Source organism: Alternaria rosae (assembly GCF_020736505.1).
Source record: "Alternaria rosae strain MPI-PUGE-AT-0040 chromosome Unknown BKA58scaffold_5, whole genome shotgun sequence".
In the NCBI taxonomy this organism is placed as follows: domain Eukaryota; kingdom Fungi; phylum Ascomycota; class Dothideomycetes; order Pleosporales; family Pleosporaceae; genus Alternaria; species Alternaria rosae.
The window spans coordinates 596958-612546 of NW_025763574.1; the positions used below are offsets into that span (position 1 = coordinate 596958).

The 15589-nt window shown below is 51.2% G+C and overlaps 9 protein-coding genes across 9 annotated transcripts; 7 read left to right on the top strand and 2 right to left on the bottom strand.

Moving 5' to 3' along the window:
- The first annotated feature begins 623 nt into the window (after positions 1 to 623).
- BKA58DRAFT_171611 (uncharacterized protein) lies at positions 624 to 1905 on the top strand. Its single transcript, XM_046165185.1, has 2 exons — positions 624 to 955; positions 1005 to 1905. Exons 1-2 carry the CDS (start codon positions 752 to 754, stop codon positions 1734 to 1736), a joined length of 936 nt encoding a protein of 311 aa, XP_046024974.1. The 5' UTR covers positions 624 to 751; the 3' UTR covers positions 1737 to 1905.
- On the top strand, positions 1906 to 3543 carry BKA58DRAFT_171612 (arabinogalactan endo-1,4-beta-galactosidase). Its single transcript, XM_046165186.1, has 2 exons — positions 1906 to 3194; positions 3247 to 3543. Exons 1-2 carry the CDS (start codon positions 2074 to 2076, stop codon positions 3335 to 3337), a joined length of 1212 nt encoding a protein of 403 aa, XP_046024975.1. The 5' UTR covers positions 1906 to 2073; the 3' UTR covers positions 3338 to 3543.
- Positions 3544 to 3749: 206 nt separating this feature from the next.
- On the bottom strand, positions 3750 to 4688 carry BKA58DRAFT_420740 (uncharacterized protein; the record flags this gene model as incomplete). The annotated part of the gene is made up of 1 exon (XM_046172750.1): positions 3750 to 4688. Exon 1 carries the CDS (start codon positions 4194 to 4196, stop codon positions 3750 to 3752), a length of 447 nt encoding a protein of 148 aa, XP_046024976.1. The 5' UTR covers positions 4197 to 4688.
- A 1345-nt stretch (positions 4689 to 6033) lies between these two features.
- Positions 6034 to 6696, top strand: BKA58DRAFT_401690 (uncharacterized protein; the record flags this gene model as incomplete). The annotated part of the gene is made up of 3 exons (XM_046171684.1): positions 6034 to 6256; positions 6442 to 6607; positions 6657 to 6696. The coding sequence occupies 3 exons, from the start codon at positions 6034 to 6036 to the stop codon at positions 6694 to 6696; spliced, it is 429 nt and encodes a 142-aa protein (XP_046024977.1).
- Positions 6697 to 7113: 417 nt separating this feature from the next.
- BKA58DRAFT_401691 (uncharacterized protein) lies at positions 7114 to 7638 on the top strand (the record flags this gene model as incomplete). The annotated part of the gene is made up of 1 exon (XM_046171685.1): positions 7114 to 7638. One exon carries the CDS (start codon positions 7114 to 7116, stop codon positions 7636 to 7638), a length of 525 nt encoding a protein of 174 aa, XP_046024978.1.
- A 973-nt stretch (positions 7639 to 8611) lies between these two features.
- BKA58DRAFT_457473 (uncharacterized protein) lies at positions 8612 to 9343 on the bottom strand (the record flags this gene model as incomplete). Its single annotated transcript, XM_046174632.1, has 1 exon — positions 8612 to 9343. The coding sequence occupies one exon, from the start codon at positions 9341 to 9343 to the stop codon at positions 8612 to 8614; it is 732 nt and encodes a 243-aa protein (XP_046024979.1).
- A 717-nt stretch (positions 9344 to 10060) lies between these two features.
- BKA58DRAFT_384449 (uncharacterized protein) lies at positions 10061 to 11026 on the top strand. The gene is made up of 2 exons (XM_046170266.1): positions 10061 to 10505; positions 10558 to 11026. The coding sequence occupies exons 1-2, from the start codon at positions 10155 to 10157 to the stop codon at positions 10567 to 10569; spliced, it is 363 nt and encodes a 120-aa protein (XP_046024980.1). The 5' UTR covers positions 10061 to 10154; the 3' UTR covers positions 10570 to 11026.
- Positions 11027 to 11835: 809 nt separating this feature from the next.
- On the top strand, positions 11836 to 14136 carry BKA58DRAFT_171648 (uncharacterized protein). Its single transcript, XM_046165187.1, has 2 exons — positions 11836 to 12781; positions 12836 to 14136. The coding sequence occupies exons 1-2, from the start codon at positions 11950 to 11952 to the stop codon at positions 13840 to 13842; spliced, it is 1839 nt and encodes a 612-aa protein (XP_046024981.1). The 5' UTR covers positions 11836 to 11949; the 3' UTR covers positions 13843 to 14136.
- A 480-nt stretch (positions 14137 to 14616) lies between these two features.
- Positions 14617 to 15452, top strand: BKA58DRAFT_401695 (RNA polymerase Rpb4-domain-containing protein; the record flags this gene model as incomplete). Its single annotated transcript, XM_046171686.1, has 4 exons — positions 14617 to 14622; positions 14793 to 14933; positions 14998 to 15201; positions 15276 to 15452. 4 exons carry the CDS (start codon positions 14617 to 14619, stop codon positions 15450 to 15452), a joined length of 528 nt encoding a protein of 175 aa, XP_046024982.1.
- Positions 15453 to 15589: the final 137 nt, after the last annotated feature.

A 15589-nucleotide genomic window follows, 5' to 3' on the forward strand; every position in this document is an offset into this window, starting at 1 on the left:
CTATCAGTCGGCCCCCCTGCTGCAGGGTTGAGAGTCATACCTGTGTTAGCTGGAGTGCAGCATTTGTACCATTTCTGATGCCAGTCTGCCACGGTAGTGTAGTGCTTGAGCTATCTAGCTCGTGCGGGTATCGAGAGGTTGATGGTGGAGGGCTGCATCAACACCGACGAAGAATTCAAAGCTTGTATGACTCCATACTGCGCTCGACCCCGTCGATGACTGAGATGTTTGTGTGACAGTGGTATGTTCGTCTGCTTTGTTGGTGAGTCTGAGCGGAGCACGTGCTTGGGCAGTCATGGAATCGCTAGAAATTGTCGTTTCAATTTAGACATGCATCTACCACCTGGATACACGGCAGTCAGGTATCAGTAGAGGCGTTATCTTCTGACGAGCCTGATGATTACATTTTTTTCCATAATGTACAATAAACAGGTCGTGAATGGTGCACGTCGGCGGTCGTCATGACCTATCCCGGAGTCACATGTTGGTGAACCTGAACTAGGCTGATTGCCAAAATTGTGACGTCTGCTATATGCGCCGTGTATGTGGACAAGATCCTGCAAGGAGACTGGCTTCTAGAATGAGCATTTCCCACGCTCAAGCTGGTGATCCCTGCGCTAGCGTTGCCGTAGCCCGAGGCTTGTACGCGTCGCCCGGCATCGTCGGCCATCTCCCGCCTCCTTGTGCGAACATCACTTCTTTGAGCAATATCGTTTCTTCTTCTTCTATTGTGTCTTTCGTCAACATCGCTATGCGTCCTTGTGCTCTTCTCGGTCTTTCGGTACTGGCTTCTGCAGCCACCACGCCTCCAACTACATCGGATCATGATCAAGTCATTGAAGTGGAGGGTGGCCGCGAATACACCGTGAAGCTGAAATGCGCCGAGTGCCCGTTGCGTGCCTGGACAAGTCCTCACAAGGCAGAATGGGTGCATCCACCACCAGAAAGTTCCTTGGTGATTACACTCCACAGTCCTGGCAGTGTACACAACTAACCGTGATCAGTTGCTCGAGTTTGTCCTGGACGAGTTCAACGATGCGTTACTTCTCAACGGCCAGCGCATATTCCCTCTTGATCCCATGCCTCTCGACATAAACGCGAAGCAGGCTATTACCGAGGTGGAGCAGGACGAGACGGAGTCCGGATCTGAAGACGTCGCGAATCCGAACAGGCACAGCAGGATACTGTTTCCCCTACAATATGAGCATACCATCTTCCGCGCCGACAAACCTGAACTCTGGTGGCTTCAATTCAACGTAACGGGCTTGCCCTGGGGAGAGACTGCTGATCCAATCAAGTTGGGTCAGAAGGCTGTACAGATCTTGATACGCAGGGAGTACGATGTGAACCTGATCGGCGGATACATACTCTCCATCGAAGATGTACAGATTGTCTCCACGAAGGACAAGGCGCAACCACCTAGGATGAAGTGCGGAAAGCTGGCCATGGTGCAAACAACGTTTGATCCACGCGAATGGGACGAGTACGGTAAACTTGGCACGATGTCGAGGGCCTGGAACGCTTTTGTTGGCAGAATACGTGTTGGAAAGGACGCCCTACTTCTTCCGCTCCTCGCACTGCTTGCGGTTAGCCTCGTCATAGCACGTCGCCTGTTTATCCAGAGACAGCAGGAAAAGGCTGGCACAGTCTCTGAGGCCGAGACTGCTCTGTTGGGCCGAGATGCGCCTCCGCCATACGCAGACATACCTGTGATCAAGATTGAAGAGTATGATTAGTTCAACGAGTCTGGAGGCTGGAGCGCAATCAAAGCAAGCGGGCCGGAGTCTCGCCCGCATCTCCGCGTTGCATTCGCCCTTTGTGCGCAAGCGGCATCTTGGCTCTATGTACCACCTCAATCTCGGGTTTCCGCTATCTTGCTTGTCTCTGCACTCTTTTCATGCTTTTTGTTACACCGACATTCTTGCTCCTGCACCCCTCGGGCGCGCCCGGGTGAGAAGCGAGAGCATTCCACAAGCTTGGTAGGTTTAGCCGACACATTCACCTGTTCAACCTCGACCAGGCGCCGCCGACTTGATCAGTGCTTTACTATACGCCTCCCTTCTATTGTCAAGAATGTCCGTCATCATCGAGCAATACAACAAGGAATGGCCGCAGCAATTCGAAACTATCAAGTCGGAGTTGGAACATCACCTGCAGGACATCGAGTACCTCTCGATCGAGCACGTGGGTAGTACATCAGTACCGGGACTTGTCGCCAAACCTATCATCGACGTTGACATCATTGTTACTCGCGATAACGTTCAGCTTGCTATCGACGCTCTCATCGAGAAAGGAAAATTCGATTACCTTGGAGAGCTGGGGATCGTGGACCGTCATGCCTTCAAGGACCCTAACCAATCCAATCGCCACAACGTTTACATATGTGTCGACGGTGTTGCACAAACGCGCAACCACCTCAGCTTGCGCGATACGCTACGCTCTGACGATGAGTTGAGGGATGAGTACGCGCGAGTGAAGCTAGAACTCGCAGCGAAAGCAAACAACATCGTCGATTATATGGTCGCCAAGGGCAATGTTATTCAGAAGATCCTCAAAGCCTCTGGTGCCTTTACCAAGGAAGAACTCGCAGCCATCGCCCGCGCAAACGTGAAGGGCGAGCGCTTCGGTGCCATCAAGACACCCCGTCTGCTCCTCCGGGAGTTCGTAATGAAGGACGAGGAAGGCTACTTTCTTCTCGAAGGAAACGAGCAAAATGCACGTTACCAGGAGTGGCCCCCACGAACACGTCAGCAAGCTCGTGAGCTCGTCTTGGAGAACATTCGCAACCATAACGACGTGCCGCGAACGAAGTATGAACTCGCTGTCGAGACGCTCGACGAACAATTCATCGGCCGCGTCGGCGCCAAAACATCTCAAGCGAACTCCGACTCCCTTCCAGGAGAATCTACTATCAAGCCAGTCACCCACGCCAATCTCTGGTTTTCCTTCTTGCCCTCAATGCAAGGCAAGGGTTACGCTACAGAAGCCATGACAGCCTTCATCGACGCCTTGAAAGAAAGACTGCAGAACCAAGGGAAGCTGGAGATGGAGATTGAGTGTGATCCTAGGAACGAGGGGAGTTGGAAGTTAGCGGAGAGATTGGGATTTGAAAGACATAGCTTGACGAAGGAAAAGACACAAATCAAGGGCGAATGGGTGGATAGTCTGGTTATGAGGAAAGTTGTTGGTGATGTGTAAGTGATCGAGTGTTGATGTGTATATGAAGGCAGTACTAACTTGTGATAGGGCATTTGCGTCGAAGCATGTTAGGAGAGGAAGTAAGGTTAGCAGCAGTATGCGGCTGAGTGCGACGGAATTGTTTGAGAGCTGTCATTGATGAACTGGACCTTCTAGGGCGTATTGCAGATCGCCGACGGCTTGAATTCTTAGCCTCGGTCTTCCTCTAGGTTTCAGGACGCCTGCTGCGATATGAGAAAGTATGAATTTGGTATATACTTCTCACTACAGATACTCTTCCATTGCTACTTGGCTCCTACATACCCCAGATGTGAGTCTGAACCAAAGACAGATGTCATGAATCGGAACGGCATCATCTCTGAGCAACTTGATCGATGCATCAAAAGAGTGTGGGATTCTAAAACGGACAGCAAAACGATATGTACATCGAAACGATTCCCTTCTCGAAACGAACTAGATCAGTCTCCTATCTGCAATTTCTACGACCGCATCAACCCAACGCCAAACACTACTGCCTCCCCTTTACTCCCACCCCCTCATCTTATACTCATCTAGATAGGCGTAACAGTACTAATATCAATCAACGTAACCGGCTCAAGATCATTCGGCGTAGGCGCAGCAGCACCATCCCCACCATCCGTAGCCGTAGGAAGAGTAATCAACGTAACTGGCGCAAGACCTTCACTTGACCCCGTAGTCGCAGCCACCCCAGTAGGCAGTGTAATCAACGTGATCGGCGCAAGATCATCGCTGGAGGTCGCCGGCCCACTCACATCCGTGGTAGTGACATTGGGGAAGGTTCCGTTGGCAGTGGGGAAAGCGGTAACGGTAACGGTAACGGTCAGGGTTGATGTAACGGTGATGGTATTGGTGCCGGACCAAGACTTTGTTCCCCAGTGTGCGTTGCGGGGACGGATGTCGGGGGTGAGGCGTTTAAGGGGGGCGACGAGGGCAAGAGAGCTGGGGAGGAGGGAGAGGAAGAAGAAGAGGGACTTCATGCTGATGTTGAAGGAAGAGAGTACTTGGAGTGAAGGCAGAAGTTGGTGGTCGGTGAGGTGATGGGTAGCATGAGGAGGATGGGGATATATAGTCCTTCGGGCCTGGTTGAGATACGTCGACTTGAGGCTGGATGGACAGAGGACAGTGTTTCGACGCGTAAACTCGCAGATGTCTTACACATCCAGCAAGCCAAAGAGCATACTGAGTATGCGCCCCTCAGACGCCTTCCGCTGCTCCAAGCAGGCCGCTGTACGCGTACCTAGTATAGTCCGCTCATGGTTTGTGACAACACGTGTATCTACAACTCACCTCGTCAGATCTAAACTCTCTCCCGGACTGCTACTATGCTCTGTGGTCTACATGTTTCCTCTAATCCCGCTCGAATCGATGTAGTCGCCAAGGATGTGTATGCTGCACGGGCGTCGGACTTCGCGTAGGCTGACGTCTACTAAGACACATTCGACTCCTGTACTTGTGCATACGAATCTTCTTACGACGGACCTTTGGCGAAGTCCGTACTCGTCATAATCGAGCTTTCCGTGATATAGAGAGCGCTGACGTGGGGGCGTGACGACAGGTAGACTATTGCTAGTGTAGTGGACTTCGACGCAAAGCGCATAGAGCCTAGAGAAGCTTGTGCAGTATCAAGTACATACCTTCCTATAGACTGAATAGCTTCATTGTGTTGTCAATAGGCAGACAAAGAGCACATGGGATATCAAGATGATGCCACAATATGACCTTGGCATCTAGCTAGTTGCCCAAGCTTCACACAAAGTCAGAAGTCGGCTCGAACAATGATGCCAGTGTTGCTTAAGTGACTGAGGAACTAATGATGCGCTTTGTTGGGACATGCGACAAGTGGTCGCTGCCCAGGACAATGTGTGAAGGCTGGCACGTGGCTGGGTTCGGGTAGCTCTGCCCACTCTATGTATGATGTCACCAATCTCTTCCATCCGCACTTTGTCACCTCGCACTCTTTTGTCACCTTTGAACAGCCGTGAACGTGCACAATGATACTTTAGCTGTCATCATCCACGAGGTTCGGCAAAGAAGCTACGTTGGCATGCCAATACGAGTGGTCAGATGCCGCATCCTTCCACATCTTTCATCGAGCTTCACCTACCTTCTGCCACCTTCTTCAGTGTGCAACCGCACTGGCGACTTGCTCATGCAGGACTAACCGTATTCGTTGACTTATGAAATTGGCCTCAAAATAATCATGATGGCGGGGCCAGGTGGAAGTGCCCCACACCGAAGCAGCATACTTACACCAGCAACATCTGGGTTTGTGATATTGATCTGTTTGCACATACCGTGAAGCAGTTCCCTGGCCTCCGACTATTTTCTTCCAGAGTCAGAAGGCCAAGACCAATGGCGACGCCGTCATAACCAATGAAGCCGGATTTGTTCACAGGACCGATTGAACAGCGCATGCAGCTGATGCAGGGCAAATGCATTCAACGGCACGCGGCGCCCGGAGCCAGGCTCTCTTCACGTGAGGTTAAAGTCGATTTGTCAGAGCCACCCTCATGACAGGATCTGGGCTCACCCCTACGTCGCAACTTCACGAGAATCTAGCTGTGATGGGCGCAATATGCGCCAGGATCGCCTCTTCCATGCCTTATCACTGTCGATCTTGAATCTTTCCAAGGCCAACGATTTTAGCGATGTCACATTGTTGCTACGTTTGCAAAGTAGCTCGTCCACATAAATGCAGCCGCGACAACTCCTTTCTATAGACAGAAACGCCCAAGTCTATTGATACCACTGATTCATTTGGATCATCGAGTCGCGTCAACTGTTCACAATATCGGTAGACCGTATACTGTCACAATGTCGACATGTCCACTTCTTGCAAGTCATCATCGGGTCAACGCCGCCCCAAATGGACACGTTCATCAAGCTATATGTGATGAGTACGATCCGGAGAAATACCTCAGCGAGCACACAGTCGGCCAGCACGCACTTCCAGATTATACTGCGCTGTTCTTACAGAAACATCGACACGTCAAGTCCTCAGAGCCCGACGCTGAAAAATCTACGGTTCCCCCGTGCAGTGTGCAGCCACGGACCTGATCCCGCTCAAGTCCCGCGAATATGGCGACTTCTTTACTCTGTGGGTCTGCGAGCGGTCGCTTATCATAATCAATATCTTCGGAAGATTCCTCAAAACCGACAAAGTTAGCGGCAAACCAACAATCCATGATGCTGCTATGAAGATGTACACCTACTACTTCACAGCTGTGATCGCTGGTCTAGTGCCTGCTATCATGAAGTACATGATTTCTCAGCACGAAGGCGCCTTAGTCAAGGGTATTGTCATGGCATCGATGAACCTATCGATCACGGTCTGCATGGTCTTTTTTGCATATGTCGACAAAGGGTATCTTTTCATCGTTAGCGTGCTGTAAGTATATTACGCGGGACTAAGACGACACAGGCTAATCGCTGTACAGGTTCTCAATCTTCCAATTGTTGATTTTGTCGAAACAGTAGGCGAAAGCTGAAGAATCGACGTCTTGTACGCATGTCTGGATGGAAGTCAGTTGGGTTAATAAAGTTATGTTATTAGGCTCTATATCTTCACTGTTAGGTGGGCAAGAAGTGACGAGTGTATTTCATTATAGAGAAGTTTTAGCATTCATGCCACCTGTGTTGTACTTTGTCATAGAATAGTCCCAATAAGAACAGATTACGTCACTGGTCTTCCACACACCTCCCCCAGGTCCATGAGGGCTCTGCATCTCTCACCTAGGACCGCGCAAACTCATCTGAGTACATAAGACCCATCCGTCTACTTCGACGACTTATCTTTTCTCCCAATACCAACTAAACCCCTCCAAACCACTGCAACGGCTGTTCTACACTCAGTTATCCAGACGCACGCGAGCAAAACCGCTGGAAACATCCAACATGGCAGCCCCATTGACCTTCGACGCATTCCGAAGCCGTTGCTTGGAAACTTGTGTTGAAGGAGATCCACCAAAAGAAGCATATTGCCCGATATACATAGAGGAGTACGATCGCTATAGTCACCAAGCAATGGGCATCGTCCTGCGGCCACCCACCCAATGCAACCACGAGCTCTGTTGCAAATGCCTCAAAAAGATTGTCTCCCGTCGCAAGTTCCAAGACAACGCAAACCTTTGTCCATTCTGCCGCGCTGTATGGTTCCAAGCCGAGTATGAGAGCTTCTCAGCGCAGAGTCGGTGTTTGGTAGAAGAGGCCACAAACACTCTGCGAGCCAACAATTTTGGGCTTTCACTTTTCGTACCAGAGCACCCTGGCGAAACCATTCCAGTACCTAACAGGAGAGACACAAATCCAGTACCACCGCTAGAGCGTACGCGACGGCCTTACACTGGTACCAATCGTCCCCATTCGCCTGCGGCTCGGCAATCCACTGCGTCCCGAAACACTCAATACCGCGGGAGTTGACGCAAAGAGCGGGTATATACATATCGTGAGCTTCAAGCTAAGATCGCAGCAGAGCGAGCAGAATGTCAGCGTGCATCCTCGAGACTTTCCCAGTATCTAGATTTCGATGGTCGATTTACCGGAAAATTCCCAATCAATCGACAAGGTACCTCAAACGGGGCAAACAACACGTGCGAAAATGGACAGTGCGGGGTAGTTCCACCGCTCAGATCCAAAGAGAGGGAGAATGCAGCGAGGCGAAAGCAGCAGTCTGATGCTTTCTCCGAACCACCTCAACAGTCGCGGCCCGAGCGCAAAGCGTAGGTATGATTGCCTCCAGATATGGACTGGCTTGAGAAAGCACACATATACGGCCGTCATCATTTTCCCATGGTATTGAACTTGCTTGAATCAACGGGCTTGGGCACGATTGGACTCCGGAATAGATGGGGGATATCATTTTGTAAGGGACAAGAGACTATGGTGAAGGCGTAGACAGGACCTGGACAATCCGAAGAAACCCCGCCGGATAGCAATGGGATCTATGTAACGAGCGGCCGTCACACATGCCACTTCAGCGATTTGGTTGCCTTTGGCAATTAGCGGTTGCTGAGCGGTACTACCGCGTGCGCTTTCACAATCTCATCTCTTTGTAAACACATACTTAACGGATGGGTGCATGTGATCTCCAATCACGCTTACCAGCGACTATTCGACATTGATGTTACTCATATATCTCTTGAACTACCTATGATGGTAGGAATATCTCGACACACTGAAGCACTTCGTAAGCTCACTAAGTGATTCTTCTTATTGGGACCGAATAGGATGATAGCCTTGGAGACAACGAGGCAACAGACATCGCGATATTGACTGGCTCGAGGTTTCATCAATCTCTCATTAGGTTTTCTTGCCTTCCCTATACCATACGGTAACGAGATGAACATAGCATCATTTCAGCGCGCCGTAATTCCCTATTCCTCCTCTCCTCTTGCTAGGCGCGACGCCTGAGCTCGTTGAGAAACACACATTGATCTGTAAGGTTCGAAACTGTTTCTCTAAGGGCGTGGTCCTCATCCTGAACAGCTCGTTGGGTGAGTACGACTTGAGAAGCCAGGCTCGCCTCATTCCCGGCGTCAACTTGGGGAACAAGGACTGTTTCCAGTTCCTGCAAAAGTTTGCTAACCTCAAATACCTTGGCCCACTGCCTATCGCGTTCTTCCTCACGTTCTTGCATGCTGGCGACCGGCATGGCTTCTTCTTCCTCCTCTTCTTGTTCATCTTCTCCTTCCTCTTCAGCATCTAGCTGCCATAGAGGTAGTACACTAAGCGCGCCATGTATGCTTTGTCGACAACTAGGACAGTAATGGGCGTTGTCCATACCGCTATCGACCCAATCTTGCAAGCAATTTCTTCCAAAAACGTGACTGCAGCCTGTCCCTAGAAGCTTGATAGCCACATGCTGATCGTCATCGTAGTCCTCCTGGCAGATAGCGCACTCGGAACCATGAAGATTTTCGGAGCTGGACAATACTATGTATCGTTCGATCTTAGCCGGGGGAGGCCCATAGCTACTCTCATTGCTCGATCCCGCGTCAAGCTCATTATGCAGAGACGTTAACTCTGTTATGGCAACATGCATCGCTTGGAACATCCATCCACCACTGCTGTGTGAGCCACCGCGGGACGGCTGGAATGTTTGATCATCGTTCTGCTGGTGAGACATCTTGGTAACGCTGATGAATTCTGTGTGAGTTATGGATAGTTGCCTGAAAATTGTTGTCAAAGTATGTTGGTGTGGAGAAGAGGTACGGCAGTGCTTGGTACAATTCTTATAATACTTCAGGGCTGGGCAAGAGCGCTGTGAATGAAGCACCCACAGGCCCAAAGTCGACCTCACTGTCCAAAGCTTGAGCCCATTATGAGTATACCAACTGAGGAGTGAAAGCCTGTTGGGCTTCTCATCCTCTCGTCTGGTTGGGTTCAAGACGGCAAGAGTGACGGGTCGGTGATATTTATTGGCAAAGGAGTGTGTGACCGAAAGAAGGAACGGATCTCTTCGCTGAAAGACTTATAAATGTTCGTCATAAACTGCATCGAAAGTTCTTGAGAGATGCTATATTCAACATGATGAAATGAGCATTGCAAGCTGATGGCCAGTGACTCGGTGCATTCGCGCAGCTTCGCAATCCATTTGTCTTGCAAGCCACTGCACCGAGTTGCGACATTCTCAGTAGACCGATACATTGTTCTTGTCGATGGTGACTTTGTCAGAAATGGTCTTGTGTGGTGGACATGTTATGGGAGCGTAGATGGCTCTCGCGACCGACCTCGGGACACACCTGAGGGTCTTCCAAGCTATCACGGAACCGGGTTAGTGTAATCGCTTGAGATGCATCCCTGCAGGCAAAATGTCGATCACGTTCAACTTTTGGCATCTGTCGAGGTGAGTCTCAGCGAAACACGTCGACATTAAAGCCGCAAATAGTACTTATTACGACGACAACCTAGACATCCTCATTCATTCGATTTCGAAGATGGCCGACTCGGCGAACAACTCAAACGTTGCATCTACCACACAGGCAGAGTCATCAGCCTCGTCGTCACAATCACCGAACGCACAGCCAGAGTCTGCTACCTCGTCAGCGTCCGCACCGCCCCAGGCATGTGCGCAATGCGGGAAGTCTCCGGACTCGCTTAAGCAGTGCATCAAGTGCCACAGTGTAGCGTACTGCAACAAAGACTGCCAGAAGGCGCACTACAAGGCGCATAAGAAAGCATGTCCTATGCTTGCGCAGGAGTACGTGAAACTGCATGAGCCGAAGATGGCATCAAAATCCAGTGCAAGTGCACCTGGAGCAAGGGACAAGGGACTGCAGAAGTGGCAGGTATGTTGTTTCATGTCTCACTCCGGTGTTAAGTTGGTACTAATCTTGATAGTTTGATACTTGAGTGTATGTGAAGGCAATGGTGGCACAGTGGTCGGCCGGAGACGTGTCTCGATGGAATAAAGCTGGACCAGCGTGGAGCTAAGGGGAGGGTACTTGGAATCAAGCCAAAGTAAAAAGTTCCCGGAGCTCATCGTGAGCTGATGTAGTCCGCATGCGCAAAAGCTTGTGATGGTGATTACGTTTCCGACTGGTTCTTGGACGCATGTAATGAGCAAGGCACATCGTCTGACGGACGTTGTGAAAGTGTCTGACATCTGACAGCCAATGCACGAGTGGATCGGTCGCAGAATTAATAGCGAAGTTTTACGTTTGTAAACTATGGGAATAAACCCTGTACTCGGTAGTGGCGAGATGAAAATGCGCGCAACGGCAAGTCCCGTGACGAGTAGCATGGCGCTGATCATTAACTTAAGCTGCATCCAGCTAAAAAGAAGTTTTCACGGTTTTCGAATGCTGACAATCAAGAATCCGCTCGCCAAAAGAGACATCTCGATGGGAAGCCTAGACTCGCATGGCCCTTCGCCTTGTAGGGCAAAGCGTGTCGCGGCAGCTGAGTGTGGCTGCACTGTGTGACTGTGGGTAGATAGCCTTCAAGGCTTGTCAGACCCATGCCCAGGTCGAGACACGCGCTGTGAGCTCGCGCCAAAACGTAGGTGAGTGTAGGTGAGTGTGGAGCGAGTTGAAAACTCGTGCGTTTTGTTCATGAGCTGTGCAGAGACTGGCTCCGTTCTAGTAGGCGATTGGCAGGGTGCAGCGCCGTACTCGTGTACGCTGGCTCCCCACGGGAGGTGTGCGTTCAAATCGTATCAAACAGCTTCAGGACTAGCCTGGCTTGTCGTGCAGCAAGGAATCGACCCACCGAACAGTCGGCGCTGCAAACAACCAGATAACGGCACCGTGAGGACCGATGGATGGGCATGCTGGTGATGGAGCCAGGCTGCCATGTATGCAGGGAGCGCCGGGTACGATCAGGCCATTTCGCTGGTGTGAATTGCTGTGGCCGCGAGGTCTAGATTTCAGCTGCTGAGACCCTGGCCCTCCAAAACACGCTAGCAGCAACCGCAGCGAACATCGGGTATTCACTCCGCAAACCCAACCTAGCCCACCTGGCCCTCGCACTGCGTTGGCCTGGTCGTTCTGCTGTTACATTCATGTCTTGGATCCAGCAACCGTCTTCCCCAGGCGACCATCCACTCGTTTACCGCCAGCCCCTTCCACCTGTCAATACTTCCCACGCGGCCGTTACTGCCGCCGCGGCGCTACCGCGTTTGTACCTGGACGCCAGATCTTTCAGCCACGTCTCCGTGCGTCTGTTCATCCCACTTGCCCAGCATAGCGTGATTGTACGCGTTGCCATCAAACATCTCAGACCCCGTTGGTCATGATGACGGGCTTCCAGTCCTCTTCACATCTTCTACAGCAATCTGACGCTGATAATGCCCCTCTTCGCTTTCACCAAGACTCCCACCAAGCGCTCCAGCCCAACTCCATCCCACCCACTCCGGATGAAGGCATAGATGCGGGTCCATGCCCCGACATAGCGGTTCCCAACGACATCTCTTCGTTTCTCGACGCTTCTCTGCCGCAGCCCTTCCCGCTGCCTTCCGCCCTACCCCAGCCTCTTAGGACTCCCACCATCGAGGACCGGCCGCAGCTTGATCTGACCCTCAATCTTCCTCAAAGCAACTTCTCGCTTCCCACATCCACGGTCCTTAGGAGCACGCACAACCTGCGTCTACCCTCGTTTGATGTACTAGGCATTGCTGCGCCCCACCCTGATCGTATCCCACCGCAAGCACATCAGTCCTTCTCTCCACTAGGCGCTGGACCTCTGTCGAAGCCAGAAGACCCTCTCCATGCACTCAGCCCACCACTTGACTTCTTCAGTCACGCCAACGGGGCCAGTCATACCCCCGTTACCAGTCCCAAGGAAGCTAGAGCCCGCGTTGGACATCTTGTGTCCACTCACACGCCTCCCTCGGATACGGAACCGGGGACGATCAGTTGGGGATCCTTTGTGAACCCACGGACGGTTGGGCTGGGTTCACCTCCAAATTCTGAGCCAGGCGTATCACCAAATCTGAACATCACTGCCAGCGCTACAGCTCCCAGTCAAGCGCCCATAATCGTACCGACCCACGAAGAGTTCAACGACGAGTTCAGCGACGCGCTGAGAATGGCAGCCTGGATAGAAGAGGCAAAAAGCACTATCAGTGAGTACCTTTTGCACCTGAATGACGCATACTTTCGTGTACTGACTAGCTTAGTAACCGAGTCTGGGTGTCTGGAGTTGGACTCAGTCAAGATTCTATCCCACGCCTTGCCTTGTCCGTCAACATCAGGTCACATTTTCGGCCAAATCATCGCTTCGATTCATGACAGATCATCAACGCAAACCTCGTGGATCAATGTATTCCACGCGCTTCCTGGTCGCTACACGCTCATGGATCTGCCAAAGTCTCCTCCATCGACGCCCGGTCCTGCTGTCGGAGGAGATTCTTACTTTACCAGCAAAGTCTTTGACAGCGCGGTTGCTATTCCAGACTACCAGCTCGATTCGAAACTCCTGCCTCCATCACCTCGGCCTGTCGTGCCACCTGGGAGCATTAACGTTTCGATTGTAGAACGATATATCCCACCGACCAATACTAACGAGTTCGCCGAGATGTTCACTTTTCGAGGCCGATCCTTGCTCTACGACCGCATGATCGAGCTTTCAAGCGACGATGGTGTTCTTCTATTCATCTATCCAACGAGGACAGGTGCGAGGACGTTCATGCAGCAGTATCTTGGACCCATCCTTGACCCACTCCTAAGAACCGTAACTGTAGTTCACGATCTCCACTCCGAGCTAGGAAGGAATCTGGGCCAGATGAGTTCAGTCAATTATCTGGATGAGTACAACCACTTGGAAGCGCAAGTAAGGAAGTTCTGCGGAGCCATGGGTGACCGACACAACAGTTCCGAGAAAAGAGCAAACTACGAGGTGATTCATGCGGCAAAAGAGAGAATCTCCATGCAACGGTCGGCTTGGGCAGACGATTGGTGGATCAAGCAAGAAAAACCGCGTATACGGGAGATAATCACCAAGTACTTCAGCAAGTCGAAAAAGCTCCCAAGCTCCGAGATGAGCGCTGCAACCCTGATCCAGGCTGTCCTCGAGGGTGTATCGGAACGGGACTACCATAACGGTGAGCCCACGAAGGGCGTGGAAGTCGGCGTCTTTATCGTGAAGAAGACGAAGGCTGTGGCGAAGGCTCAGAGAGAATCATGATGAAACATCATGCCTAGATGACGGGATTGATTATTGAGCGCGAGGCCACGATGTCACGGGTGTACACGAAGATTATGATCCCTGGTTGTGATGATCTCATATTTCGCATAGCATTGCGCGGCGTTAGCGGCATGGAACGAGCGAGTCCTGTCTGGAACAGTTCAAAAGGAAACGAGTGGACATAGTAATAATACCTAGTAACGATCCTCAAATCAGTGCCTCCAAGCCCGATGTAAATGCATAAGTTGCTACCACAATGGCAAGTTTAACCTCGCCCTGCCAAGCCGCTAGCGCGAAAAACTGCCCTTTGCTCACCTTTCGGGTCTCACTCTGGCTCACGCAATATGTAGACGGAACTTCATCACCTGAGCTGTGCACACCGCTTCGAACAAAAGACACGCTGCCTCATCCTCACAAGCCTGGTCTCAGCTTACGATCACTCATTACCTAGGTCCAGGTACGCGTTCCCTTCACGTGTTGCGATGGCGCTAGCCACTTTCGTCCGTCATAGTCAAGATGAGGGTCCAACAAGAGCAGGAGTGACTTGACAATAATCGATCGCACACTTCGCTCGAGTCTGCTGTCATCTTGATACAGCCTTGCGAGGACGATGGGTTTACATGACTTCACAAAACTAACTTGACCTCAGCATACTAGGAGAGCATACAGCTTCGAGTCTAGGACCTGCTATACGACGCAGTCTTGTGGTTGTAAGATAGTCTCAGCTGAAATCTTCAGTCTATAAGCTTGCGCGAGCGCCGCAAGATCATCAGGATGCACGTAGGTAACACCATCCAAGGCTCGCGTCCCATCTCTCCAGACCACCTTTCCTATCACATGACATACATTTCATGTCTGCATCTAAGCATTTTCCTTATACAAGATCACTCTGCCATTATCAAGACTCTGTTCAGCATCGCCCTACCACCGTTCACTAACTCACCCACTAGATCAAAACCCCCCAATCCGCCCTCCTCTCCAACCACGAAGTTCTCCTGCACCTCCGCCAAGAAGATGCAGAATACACCGGCGCCGACGGAACGGGTCGGAAACGCAAGAAGCCGTCTGGTTTGACACACATATTGCGAGATGTACGCACCCTCGCCCTATCTTCCCATCCTATTCGCAGGAACATGTGAGACTAACATTGACAAGGGACTCGCCTACCTCCAAACCGCAGAATACACGACTTCCTCCTTAGCAGATGCGCATCCGGAGAGACCTAGGACGCTATATCGTGGACCAAACAGTTTGTTCCGTGCATTGGCGCCGAAGTATCGGTTGAACAAGGCTGAGTATCTTCAATTGTATAATTTGAGACCGACAACGCAGGTTATGCTGGAGTTGGTTATTGAAGAGGTATTGCTTCCCCACATCAGATCTATCTGACTAGTTTGTTTTTCCTGCCGTTACCCGTGCTGACATTCGTATAGGCGGGTACACGGTTTACTGAGGACGAACTACATGATATTCTTGCTATTATTCAGCAGGTCTTTGACGAGGAAGAAGCCGACATTCCCGAGGGAGTCGAGGACATGGAGATGCCGAAGATTGCGAACAAGCTGCTAGGTGCCAATAAGAAGAGGAGAAAGGTCAAGAGGAAGGCTTGAGGCTGTGCTGAACGATGGGTTAGATGTAGCGACACACAGGGAATGGAGGAAGGTTTCGTGATATCATGGTAGAAGAATCTGTCACTGCACCGATGTGGTAGGCAAGTCAACAGCATGGAAGCTGTCTAATGGAACCA